Below are 18,378 nucleotides of genomic sequence, written 5' to 3' on the forward strand. Positions count from 1 at the left end.
TCACAATCCCAGCAAAAACCTCATCAGATTTCAAAAGTCAGCATTCCTGAGCACCCTTCCCCCACCCCAGCACACCACCCTAAGGCAGAGCAGAACTGCCCAGTTCCTTCCCTTCCTCAAGACTCTAGCTGACATTAGCACCCTAACTCTTCCCCACCTGGCCCCTGCAGGATGGGCTGAGAGTCCCCAAGGAAGGAACAAGATCCTTCCACCATTCAGTTCCCCACCTAATGAACACAGGGCAGGCCCACAGTAAATATTTAAATAATCAAAAGGCACACATTCACTCTATAAAGGTAAATTACTTTGTACACAGAGCATAACTTTGCATATGTTTTTTGAATAACAGAGCTTGAGCAATACTGATAAAAACTTAGAGGGCCAGAGGTACCCCTTCTATTTATGGTTCTACAGAAATCCCAGTAGTTTGCATAAAAAGGCATGTATAGGGGATGTCTTATTTCAACATATTTGACATAGTTGCTAAAAAATTAGAAGCAAATGTCAACGGCCATCAGCAGAGATCTGTGTAAACAAATTATGGTACATTCCTTCCGTGAAATATCCCTTTGCTATCACTAAGAAAGATACAATCCTGTCCATATTAGCACCGAAAGATATCTATAAGTTATACAATGACAGCTATAATGAAATCTTGCTATTTATTCTAAAAAAGAAAAAAACATGTTTTCATAGCATAGGGGGAAAGTCTCTAAGAAACTATCCCTATGCCTTATCTCTGAGGGCATGGGACAAGAAGCAAGGACAGAAAATCATCCTCTACTTAAAATGTCCTATCACTGAACTTGTTAGATTGCAAATTAATATTTCTTAAGTTTAAAGCACAGTCACTAAAGTAAAAATGTACCTTTTACAGTAAAATATACGTTATTTGGAGACTTCCCAGGTGGTGCTAGTGGTAAAGAGCCTGCCTGCCAATGTAGGAGACTTAAGAGAGTCTGGTTCAATCCCTGGGTTGGGAAGACATGCAAACCCACTTCAGTATTCTTGTCTGGAGAATCCCATGGATAGAGGAGCCTGGAGGGTTACAGTCCATGGGGTCTGTATTGGACATGACTGAAGCGACCTAACACGCATGCACATACATGATTTTACCAAGGAATTGGACACAACTGAAGTGACCTAGCATGCATGCACATACATGACTTTACCTAGGAAACTGAGATTAGAACTGAGATTAAACTTTTAAATTCTGGGTTTTTGTAAGAAGCTGCTAACTTCCTAGCATCCAGAACAGAGAGGCACAGCAGGCACTTCAGTTAATACCTGCTGAATGAATAAACTGCTAAACAATTACAAAACTATTATGCCAAGGATACAAAGTATCTGCTTCACAAACTCACAAAGGAAAAAAAATCACTTGCAGAAGTAACAAACTGCTACCAACCTAAATACATTAGGATTGTTTTTTTGAAAGTGAAGTGGCTCAATCCCATCCGACTCTTTGCGACCCCATGGACTGTAGCCAGCAGATTCCTCCATCCGTGGGATTTTCCAGGCAAGAATACTGGAGTGGTTTGCCATTGCCTTCTCCAGGAGATCTTCTCCACCCAGGGACTGAACCCGGGTCTCCAGCATTGCAGGCAGATGCTTTACCGTCTGAGCCACCAGGGAAGTCATTGTTTTTTTTTTTAAATACACTTTTAAAAAGCACACAAGCTCTCCTCGCAGAAGTAATCTTCTAACTACCAAGTTTACCAAGACAAAGGTGCCTTCCAAATCAGTTTAATCCACAACCTAGAGTCTGGCACATGGCTGGCCATAACACCAGTAAAAAACACAGATCCTCTAATGGAAGAAAATCAATCATTCTGATTCACTTAAGTGCTTATTTGAGAAGGCAATTAACTTTTAGCTTGGACTACTGAGACCAAGGGCTGTGACAAGCAGCCTTTTTATCTCCAAATCCTTAAAGAACGCCCTAAAGATGGAAGGCCTCCCATGACTATTGATGCTGACGGGGGCTGGTGGGACAGGGGAGACACCTGAAAGAATGAAAGATGACCAGGGGTTTAGGCGGAAGGAAAAAGCCTAAATAGGTTCACATTCAAATTCATCCCCCCTCCCTTTAAAAATAAGACATGGTATAATTTTAATCAAATTCATAATTCGTTTATATAGATAAGGGCCCCGGAGCTCAGCTCTCCCTTGGTTGAAGTCTCCCCGTCCCCACACCAGAGGAAGGGACTTTGAGAACTTGTTTTGGGGGTACATGGACCCAGCAGTCTACTAATTCTAGAAACCCACATACTTCTTGAATTTTCTTTTTGCAATCACTACTCTTAATTCTAAAAACTCCTTTGAGAAGGTGAATTAATCCTCCTTATGAAAAAACAAGGGTCCAAATAAGCTATGACCAAAACCCAACAATCTTTAAAGACTGAGATTAAAATACTGCTCTGCCAAATTAATGCACTGGAGTTTAGCGAGTGAATTAGAAGTGAATAAAATAAAAATCCTTCATAGTGCCCTACGCAAGTCCTTCCAAAGCCTACCAACTCTCTAAATGGAAATAAAATTTACCAAGGTCAACTCCAGGATGAGGCATTTCCCCCTCTAGCAATGACTGTCTAGATGAAGATGTCTAAGTTCACTGGGAAGTCAACTGTCCCCATACTAAACTTATCACCCAGAGGCTCCAGGCACGGTCCCTGCCCTCCCCGCCACTCCTCCCCGCCACTCCTCCACTAGTGAAAGCGGGGACCCTGTTTCTCATTCCTGAGACCGCAGTCCCCCTAGGTATAGAACAGGTGCTCAGTGAATACCTGACTTTGCCATTTCAAGGCACTGCAGAACTAGAAACAGCAAACAAACAAAACTTTGGAATTCATCTAAAAGCAACACATGTGTTCACTTGGGCGAATAAATTCTACAGATGATTATTTTTCTTAATGAGCATGTTTTTCATCTGAATGAATTCCTACCGAACTTGGAAACCAACAGCATCAGCCCGTCGCAAAAGCCACTTGTCTGGACGGAGCGGGCAGCTGAGGCAGAACCAGTGTAGCCCATCCCGGGCTCCAGGGGGCGGGCGGCGGGGAGAACGGCAAGCGCCGCGTCCGAGGACTCGACTCCCGGCGCTGCAGCCCGGAGGCCGGGAGCGGGGCTGGGAGGGGGAAGGGACCAAACCGGGGCGCCCCGGGAGCCCGCCGCCGCCGCCGCCGCGCCTGGGAGGGGGCGCCCGTTTCCTTGACAACCGCGCCCGGGCGCAGCCGTCCCAATGGGCCGGGGGAGGGGAGGAGAGGAGGGAGGGGAGCGAAGGAATCCCCCCCGCCCCACCACCACACACACACAACCCCGCGCAGGGGCGGCGGCGGCCGGGGGCACCTCCCGGGCTCGGCAGCCCCAGGTCCGGCTCGCGGGGCCCTGTCCGGACCTACCGTGTACCCCCGCTCCAGGTCACTCTCCTCGTAGCGAAAGGACGGGATGTAGACCTCCATGGTCGCGCCGGCCGGCCGGCGGAGGGCGAGGAGGGGCGGGCTCACGGCCGTGGCCACCGCCCCGTCCCCGGCCCGGCCGCCCCGCCTCCCTTCCCCGAGCCGGCGGGATCAGGAGACCGCGCGGCTCGGTCCCGGCTCCGCCGCCGCCCGCCGCCCCCGGGGCGGCCTGGGGCTCTCTCCGGGCGCCTGGGTTCCAGGCCCGAAGGGCGACGGAGATCAGCTGGGCCCGGAGGAGGCGGGGCCTGGAAACCTGTGAGTCTGCAGAAAAGGGGTGTGCGCGCCACCGCGCCGGGGACAGGGCCGCACCCAGGCGCTCCCTGCCCTGGAGGCTCGAGCAGGCACTGGATTTGCAGTTTGCAAAACACCACCCTTAACAGATCGCAAGACAAGGAACAGAAAAGCATGGAGCTTCTGGATTTTGTTTTGGTTGGTTGAGTTTTCGCTTTAACTCTCGGTTGGCATGAACTGCAGCGAACCCTGCACTACTTTTACCAAGACTTTACTCTTCCCCTTCGATGCCAGGGTCAGCGTCTAGTTCTGAGTTAGCCGTCGAACCACAGAATTCAGCGTCTAGTTCTGAGTTAGCCGTCGAACCACAGAATGCAGAGGCCGAAAATCGGCTGCTCACGGAGACAAACATTCCGACTTCTTGCTCCAGTTCTAAAATGCTGTCGGTATAGACTTTCTTAACTATAAGAGAAAACAGAAGAAAAAGAAAAAAAAAAAGAAAAGAAAGGCAAGGGCTGGAATGTGCCCCTCGGGCCAGAAGCTAATTACCTGAAAGTACCTGAAAGATAAAAGTGCTCCAATTGAGCAATGTGGTTATCAGGATACCCTTGCAAACCACGAGTTTCTTTCTTAGGTTTGAGCAGGGAGCAGAATAGAAACTTGAAGGTGAGTTGCACAGAGAGCTTCTTGGGCTGCAGGTAAATGGCTGCGCCTAGTTTGCTCTTGAGGCCAGGGGGGCCTTTCAGCTTGAAACTCCTCTTAAGTTTATGATGAGACCTTAGTCATGGAAAAGAGGACTAATCAGGCCTTTTGCTTTAAGAACTTGTCTGATGTGGACCTTAACCTCAGGCAGCTCCAGGTTGTGTCTGCCCCTCAGAACCCCATAGGCTGGGCCCTGTGAAGACCAGCCCTCCTCTTTTCTTCCACTGGCCAACACCTCTAGATGTGACAAATAGCTCTGTGGGCTCCACGCTGCCCAGGTTCAGAGCCCAGCTTGTAGGTTCCCCTTAGCCTCTGTGACTGTATTACACTGTGCCATGTACTTACCTGCCTTACCCCCTAGATTCTAGAGAAAGTATTTAAAAAAAAAATTTTTTTTTTAAAATCCCCTTCTTGGTATATTGCTAGACACATTTTTCTTCAAAGTTTTACATAAGCATTTAAATGCTCTTCTGTACAAAACCAGTGGGATACAGCAGTTAACATGTGGGATGTTGTTACATCCCATGTCTCATTTAAGCTTCGTGTGAAGAAGTGTTATGTACAGTAGGACTTTAAAGGACTAAGAAGTAGTATTCCTGTTTTTATTTTAAAATCATGGCTACTGATGACAGCAGACTCCACCCCCAGAAACAATTTCAAGATTGGTTGAAGAGTATAATGTAAAGACTGGTTCCAAATAGGAAAAGGAGTACGTCAAGGCTGTATATTGTCACCCTGTTTATTTAACTTATATGCAGAGTACATCATGAGAAACGCTGGACTGGAAGAAGCACAAGCTGGAATCAAGATTGCTGGGAGAAATATCAATAACCTCAGGTATGCAGATGACACCACCCCTATGGCACAAAGTGAAGAGGAACTAAAAAGCCTCTTGATGAAAGTGAAAGAGGAGAGTGAAAAAGTTGGCTTAAAGCTCAACATTCAGAAAACGAAGATCATGGCATCTGGTCCCATCCCTTCATGGGAAATAGATGGGGAAACAGTGGAAACAGTGTCAGACTTTATTTTTCTGGGCTCCAAAATCACTGCAGATGGTGACTGCAGCCATGAAATTAAAAGATGCTTACTCCTTGGAAGGAAAGTTATGACCAACCTAGATAGCATATTCAAAAGCAGAGACATTACTTTGCCAACAAAGGTTCATCTAGTCAAGGCTATGGTTTTTCCAGTGGTCATGTATGGATGTGAGAGTTGGACTGTGAAGAAGGCTGAGCGCCGAAGAATTGATGCTTTTGAACTGTGGTGTTGGAGAAGACTCTTGAGAGTCCCTTGGACTGCAAGAAGATCCAATCAGTCCATTCTGAAGGAGATCAGCCCTGGGATTTCTTTGGAAGTAATGATGCTAAAGCTGAAACTCCAGTACTTTGGCCACCTGATGCGAAGAGTTGACTCATTGGAAAAGACTCTGATGCTGGGAGGGATTGGGGGCAAGAGGAGAAGGGGACGACAGAGGATGAGATGGCTGGATGGCATCACTGACTCGATGGATGTGAGTCTGAGTGAACTCCGGGAGTTGGTGATGGACAGGGAGGCCTGCCGTGCTGCGATTCATGGGGTTGCAAAGAGTCGGAGACAACTGAGCGACTGATCTGATCTGATCTGATAATGTAAATGAGGATTGTGTAATCCTCAAGAGTATAATGTAAATGAGGATTGTGTAATCCTCAAGAGTATAATGTAAATGAGGATTGTGTAATCATAAAATCCTTGCACTATAGATTGCTGATGAAACTTTTAATATGATTTTTATATGATCCTTTCACAACAGCCTGCTAGTAGCCTGGCATATGTATTTTTGTCTGGCGACATAGCTCACCTATTTACCTTTGAATTTAAGAGTCAGAAATGTATGGGTCCAAGAAGATCTGACCAGTGGTCCAAATGAATCTTTTTTTCTTTTTCTTTTTTGCTGTATTCTACTAATAGCTGTATATAATTTAATTTTGCCTTGCTGAAAATATATACAGGTTCTCAGGTGTGTTCTTGAGGAACTAAAAGCTCAGCTGTAACTGTTATTTCAATTATTTCAGATGGCATAATTAAAGCTCAGAGAAGATAAATAACTATGAAATTGAAAGTGAAAGTCGCTCAGTTGTGTCCAACTCTGTGACCCCATGGACTGTAGCCCTCCAGGCTCCTCTGTTCATGGCATTCTCCAGGTAAGAATACTGGAGTGGGTAGTCATTCTTTTCTCCAGGGGATCTTCCCAGCCCAGGGGTTGAGTCCAGGTCTCCTGACCTGGGTGGATTCTTTACCATCTAAGCCACCAGGGAAGCCCAAGAATACTGGAGTGGGTAGACTATCCCTTCTCCAGGGGATCTTCCTGAGCCAGGAATTGAACTGGGGTCTCCTGCATTGCAGGCGGATTCTTTACCAGCTGAGGTAATTATTATTCTAGCTAATAATTAGAAGAGTTAAATTTCTAATCAAGTTCTGTGGGTTAACCACTATAAAGGAAAGAAGAGAATAGCACTAAAGTAAGAGAACATGGCAATGTATTATTCTGATGTTCTTACATATCTTCTCTACGCTCCGACAGGTCAGCTAAATAGTATCTCCTCACAACGTTAATAAAAATACATGGCAAATACTATATAAGAAGTTGTACACTTAATATCTGTTAATAAAGGCAAAAACATTACATAAGAACATGGACTTCCCTGGTAGTCCAGTGGTTAGGGCTCTGCACTTCCACTGCAGGGGTGGCGGGAGGGTGGGGGAGGAGAGGGGAAAAAGAAGAAAGAGAGAAAAAAATTCTGCTGGAATCAGAGTATGAAATCCATGCACTGAAAATACAACACCTAGTATTGGGTAGATAAATATTTCAGCATATTTAATGATAAACTGTTTTAAATACCAACTTATAAGTCCTGACCAATATCTATCTAAAATATATTATTTATTCAACATTCTAAGACTAGCATATCATGACCAAACAAGATTTATTCCAGAAATATAAAGACAGTTAAACATTAGAAAATCTGTTGATATATATCTCAACATTGTCAGATTAGAAAACAACAAAGATAAATGAGTATGCCAGTAAATTCTAAACCAACATTAATAAATCAGTACACCTGAAACAGCAAAAAAAAAAAAAGAAAGAACACCCCCAAACTAGCTTTAATTTGATAGAAGTACCACAACCCTACAGGAAATATCCCATTAAACATCACAGGAGGAAGCATAAGAATAGTGTTAATAACTCTTTCATGATTATTGTTTGACATTTTGCTGGAGGCCCCACTCAGTACAAAAAGAAGAGCAAAATAAACAGGTACAGACACTGGATTGGAATATATAAAACTAAGGTTATTTGTAGATGAAACAATCTACATACATAAAACAGAATCAACTAAAAATTTGTTAGAATAAAAGTTTCATAAGGTGCCAGAGAGTAAATCATCACATAGGAATCAATAGATTTCATAGACAATAACTTGCTTACACACACCAACATTAACCAATTCGAAACTAATAGGGAAAAACCAAACAATTTCATGAATAACAATATTAAAAACTTACATATTTCTAAAGATAAATTTAAGAAACATGCAAGATTTATATGAAGAAAACTAAAAAGCTATGCAAGGACACAAAAGAAAGTTTGAAAATAGTTGTATCACATTTCTGAATGAGAAGAATCAATATTTTGTTGCTTTATTTGGGTAAGTTTTCACCAAAACAATTTACAGAGCCAATACAATCAAATAACCAACATGCTAAGAAAAGGGACAAGCTTGTTTGAAAAATGAATAGCCAGGGCAGGTTTGAACAAAAAAAGGAAAGAAAGAATGAGAGGATAAGTTATTTGTAGGACATCAAAACATACTATAAAGTCATGGTATTAAACCCGTATGATCCCAGAGCAAAATTAGACAAATGACGGAGGGGAGCTAAAATTAAGACACATGACGAAGGGAACCAAATAGCTCAGAAATAGATTCCTTAAAATATAGGAACATAATACGAAACAACAATGGTATTTCAAAGCCATGAGGGTACAAAAAAAAAAAAAGCTATTCAATAAATAGCTGAGTGCTTATATAGTTTTAATAAATAATTACTAAAGTTTTAGTAAATGTTAAAAATAGTATAAATAAATGGTGTAATGAAAGTTTATGAATAACTGGCTCTCCACCTGAAAGAAAAGTAAAATTTATTTTTAAAATGAATTCCACGTGTAGTTAAAAATCTCTGTGGAAAAAAAGAACTGTAAAACACCTCAAGGTAGACAAAACCTTATTACAAAAACCAAAACAATGACTTTGGGGGAAAGATTATACTATATAAGGCTAAATAAGGATTTTAAATTAATGTAAAACAAAGACCATTAAGTTAAAAAATGTTCAATAAACTGAAAAGATAGTTGCAACATGTATAACAAAGGATTAGTGTACATTTTTGTGTAAAGAATATATAATATTTCTTAATAGCACTATAAAAAATGGACACAGTATGAACAGGGAATTTCCAGAAGAATGCAAGCAGACCAAAAAAAAAAAAAACCCACTATATAAATTATCTATTATCGAGTAACAAGTTATCCCCAAATTTTAGCTTCTTAAAGCAAGAAGTACTTATACAGTTTCTGTTGGTCCTGAAATCTGGGAGCAGTTTAAGATGCAGACAAGACATATACCCAGGCTACAGTCATCTCAAGAGTCCACCAGGCTGCAAGAGCCATTGACAAAGTGGTTCACTCACATGCTTTGAAAGTTAATGTTAATTGTTGGCAGGAGGCCTCAGCTCCTGGCCCTCAGACCTCTCCCTAGAGACAGAGGCTTCCTCCAAAGCAAAAAATCTGAAATAGAGCTCAGGGTGAAGACTACATCTACCCTAAGAATTTACACTCCATCATTTCTGCAATATCCTGCTGCTTACAAAGGTTAGCCTATTCAGTGTAGGAGGGACTATATAATGGCTTGAGTCTCAGGTGGCAAGAATTAATCGGGGCTCCCATGGAGGTTAGCTGCCACGTAACCATGAGCAGAGAAAAGAATTCTGTCACGTTATGGATTAAAATATTTTGGTGTACTTACACTATGAATATTATGTTGCACTTAAAAAAACAAAACTGTTAGGATTTCTGGGTTAAGATAACGAATTGAACATACATTATTAACTTCACTGCTTCTAGACCCAGTAAAACTAAAAGGAATTTCTCCTTAAAAAACAAAACAAAACAAAAAACATAAAGATAGAAGCAGAAGAGAGAACAACAAAAAGATTTTTATAAACTAGAAAGCAGATGAATGAGAAGCAACCATTCTGGTAAACAAGAAAAAGCCAAATTTAAGCCAGCGGTGAGATAGCAGAAAATCAACCTGATTTACACAGGACAATACCCAAAAGGCTCAGTGAGAGGGGACAGAGAAGATACACCTCATCTAGAACGGGAGACAGGCTGGCTAGAAGGAAGACTGAGTGAAATTTGAGTGGGAAAATCCTTCAATCCCCTCTTCCAGATTGGCATAATTCCAGAGGATATTTCCTGGATAGAGAGAAAAAAAAGAGTCTTTACATTGGACAATGACTTGCCCACCTGAGGGCATGGGAACTTTCATCAAAAAATAGAGGCCTGGGGGCACGTGATCATACACATGTTGAATGATGAGTATTAAAACCTCATAGAGGCTGGCAGCTATGCCTTTACCTTCCAGGCAAGAAAGTGGAAGATATTCTCTGGGAAATCTGATGAGCCCAAGCAAAGGAAACTCTAGAAACACCAACATTGGAAATTCCCTACAAACAGCCCAATGAGGTCACTCTTCAGTGATTTTCAGATTTGATAGGTGTGGCCAACATGGCAGAGTAGGAAGAACTTGAGCTCAGCTCCTCCCACAAACACACAAAAAACTAAGACTATTTACAAGCAACTATTGATGAGAATGATCTGAAGACTAGTGGAAAAGACCTTCCACCGCTAAAAGTATAAAGACAGACCCACAATGAGACCTTGTAGAGGGGGCAGTGTTGCTTCAGTCAAGACCCAGCTTCCTGGAGTAGGCAACAACACAAATGGAAGGATCATCACAACTGGAGAGGTTCTCCCCTAGGAGTGAGGGGTGCAAGCCCCCGCCAGGCTTCCCAGCCTGGAGGTCCGACACTGGGAAGACAGGTACTCAGAACATCTGGCTACGAAGGCCAATGGGGCTTGCGTATAGGAGCCATAGGGCTGTGGGAAACACAGACCCTCTTTAAAGGGCACATGCAAGTCCTCACATGCTCCAGTCCCAGCACAGAGGTAACGATCTGAAAGGAGGCTTAGACACTCCTCCTGATCTTGGAGGACCAACTGGTACTCCACCTGAGAACACAGATACTGGCAGTAGCCATTCCGGGGAGCTCATTTCTACCACAGGGGCACTGATGCTGGCAAGCACCATCTTGGAATCCTCCCTCTAGCCTACCAACACCAGGGGCTTAACACACCCAGGAGTAGGTCAACACCAGTCTTAAGTAGTCAGCCCCACTGGGACACAGCCCTACCCATCAACTGCTGGCGGCCTTCATATGAGGCAGGACCTGATAGCCAGCTAGATTGGGTGCGTAACATACAGTTTTTGTCAATTATACCTGAAGAAACCTGGAAAAACATTTTTAAGTTTGACAGAGCTTCCAATCAGCTTCAGTTCCCACTGCTAATCTTGAGAAGACATCCAAAAATTAACAAGTATCTGAGGAAAGCAGCTAATACACGAGAGAGAAAAATGGAAAATTAATTTTGAGGAAACAGAAACAAGGAGGAAAAAAGAAACTTTAAAAGACTATCACTAATATTCTCAGAGAGATACAGGAAGGCATTGCATCTGTGAAACAAGCAGCAGCTACTTAAATCCAATTAGAAAATGAGGGTAAACTCAGAGAGTAGAACAAAATAACAGATGCAAAATAAGAAAATAAACATCATCAGTTGAGAACATCCAATATCCAAATAATGAGTCTTCCAGAAAGAGAAGAGAGAATATAGAAGGGAGAAAATCATGAGTGAAATAACTCAAGAAAATGCCCAGAACTGAATTTTGTGTTTCCAGATTGAAAGCACTCACACAGGATGAAAACAGATGCATACTAAAGAAATCTGTATGAGATTTAGAACACTGAAGGAAAAAAATGACATCTTACATTCTGGAAAGGGGTAGGGGTGAAGGGAAAATGCATATACAAAAGATCTGAAAGCAGAATGGCTTTGGAATTCTCAACAGCAACACGGCAAGGTTAAAGACAAGGAAGCAATGTCTTCAGAATTCCAACATATGACCAATTAAATTATCAAGGATGAAGGCAAAATAAAGTCTCAAAAGTAAGTTTCTATGCATCATTTTCAAGAACTGTATATCTACTCAAATGAAGGAATAAATCAAGAAAGAGGAAAATGTGGGTTATAGAGAATAGGAAGCCAGGGGGAGAAGCAAAGGGAATCTTTAGGATCCTCTGTACAACAGGCAAAGAAAGAACCAGTCCAGACCAGAGCAGTCTGACTCAAGAGGTGGACATTGTGAGAGCTGTTTTCATAATACTTTCTGCCGTATCTTCTTTTTAACCAAAGAAACTACTGGAGAACATACTATTCCAACACAAGGGAATAAATCAAGAAGGAAGAAAGCATGAAACCCAGGATATAGGGAATGGATCCCAAGATAAAGGTATAGGCAATTCCAAAGTTCGGGGCAAATCCAGACATACAACATGCTCAGAGAGCATCAGTTCAGAGAAAACCAAAATCCTCAGGAGAGCAAGCCCTAGGGAAAGCAATTGGAATGGTTGAATTACTTGATCCGAATGGTCTTGTGGGAAATGTACTGTAGGAAGACATGGAAAAAACTGGCAATAGATTAAAAAAAAAAAAAAAAGCACCAGCCCAATGGGAAAAAAAAAAAAATCAAGGTATGTTCTACCTCAAGAAAAACAACAAAATAACCCAGTGAAGTCACTGAAGAAAAGGAAAGTCCAAGAAACCATTACAACCAAGAGTAACAGGAGACATTACAACTAAATGTAATGTGGTATCTTGCATGAAATCTTAGAAAAAGGACATTAGACAAAAACAATGGAAATCTGAATAAACTATGGTCTCCAATTAACAATGGGCCTCTCAGGTGGCTCAGGGGTAAAGAATCTGCCTGCCAATGCAAGAGATGCAGGAGACGGGTTCTATCCCTGGGTTGGGAAGATTCCCTGGAGGAAATGTAACCCACTCCAGTATTCTTGTCTGGAAAATCAAATGGACTGAGGAGACTGGCAGGATACAGGCCATGGGGTCTCAGAGTTGGACATGACAGCATGCATACATGCTAGTTAATAGTAATATAACTATACTGATTCATTAACTGTAACAGATGTACTACACTAACATGTTAATAATAAGAGAAGCAAGGTATACAGCATATAACTCCAAGTGTACTACCCTCAGTTTTTACGTAATTCTAGTATTGTTCTAAAAAGTTTTTTTTTTAAAAGACAATCACAATTAAATATACTAAAACTTTCAGCAGTGAACATTTGTAAGGCGTTAAAAATGAAAATACTGAATACTGATTTAACCAAAAACTTTACACTGGGAGACGAGTGTTATGAAGCAGACGGATGGTAGCATAAAAGAAAAACTCTCATTTGCCATAAAAAAGATGTGGCTGATGTCTAAAAGTGATGATTCCAACGACAGCAGGATATGCATTCTACTTAGAAATGTGAAGGTATTTAAATGGCAGAAGAAACAGTGTAGAAAGAGGTTATCTTTGAGGAAAAGGACCAGGGAAATCGTGGTTTGTGGGGCAGGGCACCACTGTGTTTTATGTGTTTCTGATGCTAGTTTGGTTTTCAGACTATGTACATGGAGTGATTTGATGAGATAGACATTAACTTAAAATTCAAAAGACTAAAGTCAATTTTTATCTGCTGACATGCAAAAAGCTTTCAATACTTTAGCAAACCAAAAAGTAAATTTGAAGAACCCACAGAAATAACCTTTGCCGCACTATGAGCTCTATGCTTTGCAGTAAGAGCTCTATGCAGCTGTCATATTGAAGTTATTCTTTTAAAAAGGTGGCAATACACCAATTAATGTCGTTTCTTAAACGCAGGTTTCCTTTGACTGCTTTCTTGACTTGTTTCGTCTTACCAAACTATTCTTTCACCTCATCATAGCTACGTTCCCCAATCTGTGCCTGTCACCTCACTTACCTTCATCTTTTTGGTCTTTAATCATTCAAAATCCTCCCCCACTTCGCTTTCTTACATACACCAACAATCCCTAATCTTGAATAAATCAGACTTTGTCTTGCTTTCTCGTGGCTTAAAAAAATGGATATTTTGGTTGACTCCATTTTAAATTCATGATTTCCAAACTTATTTGAAAGTGGGTACTCTTCCATAGCTCTGACTCTTCTCGGTTTCTGTTTTCTAGCCACCTACCACTTTCCTGTGCCCCGTGCCCACTCCCCCACCCTTTTCTTTGGCTTTTCTGCTGGTATTCCCTAATGATGGTTTAATTTTCTATTTCACTGAGAAAATAAAAGCATTCAGGCATTATTTCCCAATAATGGAAATGCCTTCTTTCCCTTCCTTTTTGTTCAGAGGAAGAAACTCCCCCTTTTTTCTGAGGCTCTTTGCACTTACCTGACTTACTCACCTCCATTCTTCCCTTAGATGTTACTTGTATGTGATATTTTGTCCTCAGCAAAGGCATTCATTAATAATCATGGTTTTAAGGAACAGAGCATGTTCACATTCTACCTTGATGACACAACATCTAGTCCTGACTTATGTTTTCATGTATTTTCATCTTGGATGCCCAAAGGTACATCAAAAACATGGTGGGTGGGACAGGGATGGATTGGGAGCCTGAGGTTAGCAGATGCAAACTATTACATGCAGAATGGATACACACAGTCCTACTGCATGTACAGCACAGGGAATCTATCACTATCCTGTGATAAACTATGGTGGAAACAATATAACATGCCTAGAACTCTCCCATACTATCTCAGTTATTCAAAGCAGAAGTATCCTAAGTCATCAAAGCCAGAAATCAAGGCATCATTCTAGACAACCTTCTTGTTCTTCCCGGATAACCAATCCATTACTTCCGTGCCTGATACAGCAGAGACTGAACAAATACTACATAAGTGAATGAGTGATGCTGGCCCCTTACCATCCTCCTATCTCCCTTATGGCTACCACTGCAGTGTCATGCCCTCACCAGGTGTCTGTATGATTACTGTTCCAACAACTGCTGTCAAGATCTTTTCTCTCCTTTTTTCTCCATTGATTACTACTTCCCTTAATCTACAACATATTTAAGGTTCTTCTATGTGTTTCTGTGTGGAAACAAACTCTCCCTAAGCAACTGCCCCACTTCTCTCTCACCCTTCATTTGTCCCCAAGCTTCTTTAAAAGTCTCTAGTTTTCTGACAAGATTCATTTAACTACAGCATCTTTGTAGTGGGGGTAGATCTAAGCTTTTGCTGGCTGAAAAAAGAAAAAAAACGGATTTTGTCTGCAAGCCTTCTTCCCCTCCATCCCTGATCCTTAGCCTCAGGGCTCTAAGAGCAGATCTTAGGGACAGATTATTCTGTCCCTAAGGACCCTGTTGGGTAAGCCCATTTAGATCCTAGTCAAGCGTACACCCATTGTTTTAAAGCAGCAGTAAAGACTGGTAAAATAGTCAAAATGCAGGTCATTTTGTTCAGACTGAGATTAAATATTCAGTAAACATTTATTGGATGCATAAGAGCTAATATTTATTAAGTACATGCTATTGCTGAGAAAGTCACACAAATTATCTTAAACCCCTGAAGGAGCACCTGAACAGGTACTATTATTACTTTCCATTTTACAAATAAGGAAACTTTAAGTTTTAGAGAAAAATAACTTTCTCTAAGTCAATGATGTAGATTCTTGAACCAGGGTTCAAACAGGCAGACTGGATGCATAATTGTATTTTTCATCACCCCATTACCCTCCCTTGATTGTACCATACTAGGTTCTAGAAGAAACAACAAGCACATAGTCGTTCTTCAAGAAGCGCACAGACTACTCAAAGTAGAAAGACTGCTATAATGCAAGGTAAACATCAGTAAACACAATCTGAAAGGTGCAGAATGTTACCAGAGTCCTGCTAAGAGATCCAGAAGTTCTCTGCTTCCTTCTAGTTAGAAGACTAAAAAGGATATATGGAGGATGTGGACTTCATAGAACACTGAGTAGGATTTAATGAGTTGCTGGTAAAGAGGAAAAAGTTAACTCAGACAAGGCAACATCAACAGCACTGACCCATAAAAGGATAGCGCATTCTCACAAGACGATGATTCTCACAATCATCATTTGATTAAAGCAAAAGGTGGGCGAAAGCACGGAGCAAGATCAAGACAGGAAAAGTGGTTTGAAACTACGTTCTGGATAATTTGGACTTTATCAAGGTCACAAGATCTTGTGAGGAGAAAGAGAAGAAATGAGAAGCGAACAGATTTTGGAACTAGAATCAACTCAAATTGGTCTTAGCAAAAAAAAATCTCAGCTATGTAAATGAAAACATAAGCATTTTGTGCCTCAGTTGCAAGAAGATAAGCACTTTTAACTGAAATTTAGCAGCAAGTGTTGGTTAAAAAGCCTCCTCTCATGCATGCACATGCACATTCATGTACACACACAAGTCCACACACACTTACACATATACTGAGAACCACCTGAAATAAAGATCTAGGAAATACGTATAGGTTAAAATCAAGATAACTCAAGACTTGATTATGGAAGCAACAAGAAGGCAATTTATTGTTCAGTTTTGTTAGATTCTGTCTGACTTTAGTTTTATTAAACAGTTACATATATAAATTTAAAATAGAATTCTTTCCCTCAAAGCAGTCCCTTAAATCAGTTTAATCCCATTAACTGATGTTAATAAAAAAAGAAAAATTTCTGTGTATTAACAAGCGGGCAGCTTCACCTTGTCTTTAATTACAAAGTTTCCATTTGACTCAGTTTATTAAGAAAAATACTTATTCAATTTCTTGAGAATTAAAGTATGTGACAAGAGGAAGGAAGATGAAGATTTTTAATTTTTTCATGTGCATTAAAAGATCAGATAGCAAGCCACAGTTTTCCTGTTTTGTACCATCTTCTATTCTTAGCCACTTCTGAAGTAACAGTATGAAGAAATAAATTCTCTGTATACCAAAGGACTATCTAGAATTCAATGTTTATGATTAGAAGAAGAATTGCTAATATATCTTTTTCCATACAGTTTCAAGGAAGAATGTTTACCTTCAACAGATTTAAGAAAAATCAGTTCAAGATAACGATTTAGATTCTGGGTTTGTTTATCTGTAAAATAAGGAAGTTGTACTAGAGTCTCTAACTTTCCACTTGTGGAATGGTACGAGCGCTCACTACTTGCAAAGCACTGCGCCACCAAGTCTTATACCTGAACTGTATTTGCTTTTGAGAGCAACACCAACAAGTCCCTTTCATTTAGCTTTTAACACTTCACTGGATTTGGAGTGGTAAACAAAAAAAATCGCTGTTGGACATAACTCTCCTTTTCCAGTTTCATGCAATTATCTAAATCTGAACTGCCCAGAGTCACAGCCACTAGCCACATGTGACAACCAATCACTTAACATGTGGCTAGTCTGAATGCATATACAATCAAAGTGTGAAACAGGGGATATAGAACACTTAGCACAAAAAACAGAATGTAAAACATCACAGTAATTTTTAATATACTGGATTGCATGCTAAAATATTTCAGAGCTACTCAGTTAAAAATTAACTTTACCTGTTTCATTTACTCTTTAAAATATGGGTAAAGAAAACTGAAAATTATGTATGTGGCTCACATCGTATTTCTATTGGTCTGTTAACACTAAGGACCTCATCCACAGATCACCGTGACCTCTCCTCATGGCCTTGATTACAAAGGTGGAGTAATCAACAATTCTGATACAACTCCTGTTGTAATTTCTTCCCTCTTCTTGCTATTTCTGTGTCTGGCCAATCGTTTATCTTATTACTTGAAACCATATCCTTCACTGTGAGGATTAGAAATGAAACCTGTTTGATTCTGGATTTTATTCTTTTTTTCAATACTTTGAAACAGATTATATCACAGATATGGTAACATATACATTTCCTGCTGGTGGATATGGAAATGTGTCCAAAGATCTCAAGTCAGTGACTGCACTTCCTTTTCACAGCTGTTGTCTTCCCTCCTACCAGTGACCTTCCTTCCTCTAAAACAGGATGACGTTCGCTCCTTCTATCTATAGTCTTGAGTCTTGTTATTCACATGACTGCCCATGCAGGGAGCCATAACAAGAAAGTGAAGTAGACACTTGGCTTCATAACTAGTCACATGCTATAGGACAGAAAAATGAAAATCTCTGTAACTTCCTTAGACATCAAGAAATATTTTTTTAAAGGATTATAATCTTCCATTTTTACTCATCTGATTTCCCTCCTTTAAAGAAACCTGATTTGTTAAGAGACTTATTTTATATTTAAAAGCCACTTATGAAACAATCTACACAAGAAATTGGTAAAACTTTGCTATATCTGAATAATAAAAAGGTTAAAGAGTAGCCAACAATGAAACAAGGGTATGAGATTAATATATATATATATATATATGTATAAAAAAGGTGGATAGTTGAAATTACTCATCAAAAATACAATAAAAAACTTATGTTTTAGAAATATTTTAGAAATAATATTTTTATACACATTTATTTTGCTTTAGCCTTGCTTTTACGTTATTAATAGAAGGTGATTTTGATTAGAATTTGACTCTCTAATAGAATAATGTTTATGCTAAAGCTTGGTAAACAACATATTTTAAAGTAGAAAGGCACTTTAGGAATCAGTTTTATACCCTTGTTTTATAGATGGGTCACACAGCTACTGAGTATGTTGACTCCAAGTTCGGTTTGTTCTGCTGTATTATGCTGCTTTAGTCCTTCTTTATCTT

General features: G+C 40.5%; 1 protein-coding gene across 2 annotated transcripts in view; it reads right to left on the minus strand.

Moving 5' to 3' along the window:
• The window catches only part of SNX24 (sorting nexin 24), a 172,695-nt gene extending 168,174 nt beyond the window's left edge, over window positions 1–4,521 (minus strand). Inside the window, exon 1 of one of the 2 annotated variants that reach the window (XM_070793257.1) lies at window positions 3,402–4,521. Coding sequence is in view for 1 of the 2 variants with exons in the window: in XM_019964648.2 (XP_019820207.1) it covers window positions 3,402–3,461 (60 nt within the window). In the remaining variant the exon portion in view is untranslated. The remainder of the gene's footprint in view (window positions 1–3,401) is intronic. The other variant, XM_019964648.2, reaches the window with a different exon arrangement.
• Between the last annotated feature and the right edge of the window lie 13,857 nt (window positions 4,522–18,378).

Source organism: Bos indicus, chromosome 7, assembly GCF_029378745.1.
Source record: "Bos indicus isolate NIAB-ARS_2022 breed Sahiwal x Tharparkar chromosome 7, NIAB-ARS_B.indTharparkar_mat_pri_1.0, whole genome shotgun sequence".
NCBI lineage: Eukaryota > Metazoa > Chordata > Mammalia > Artiodactyla > Bovidae > Bos > Bos indicus.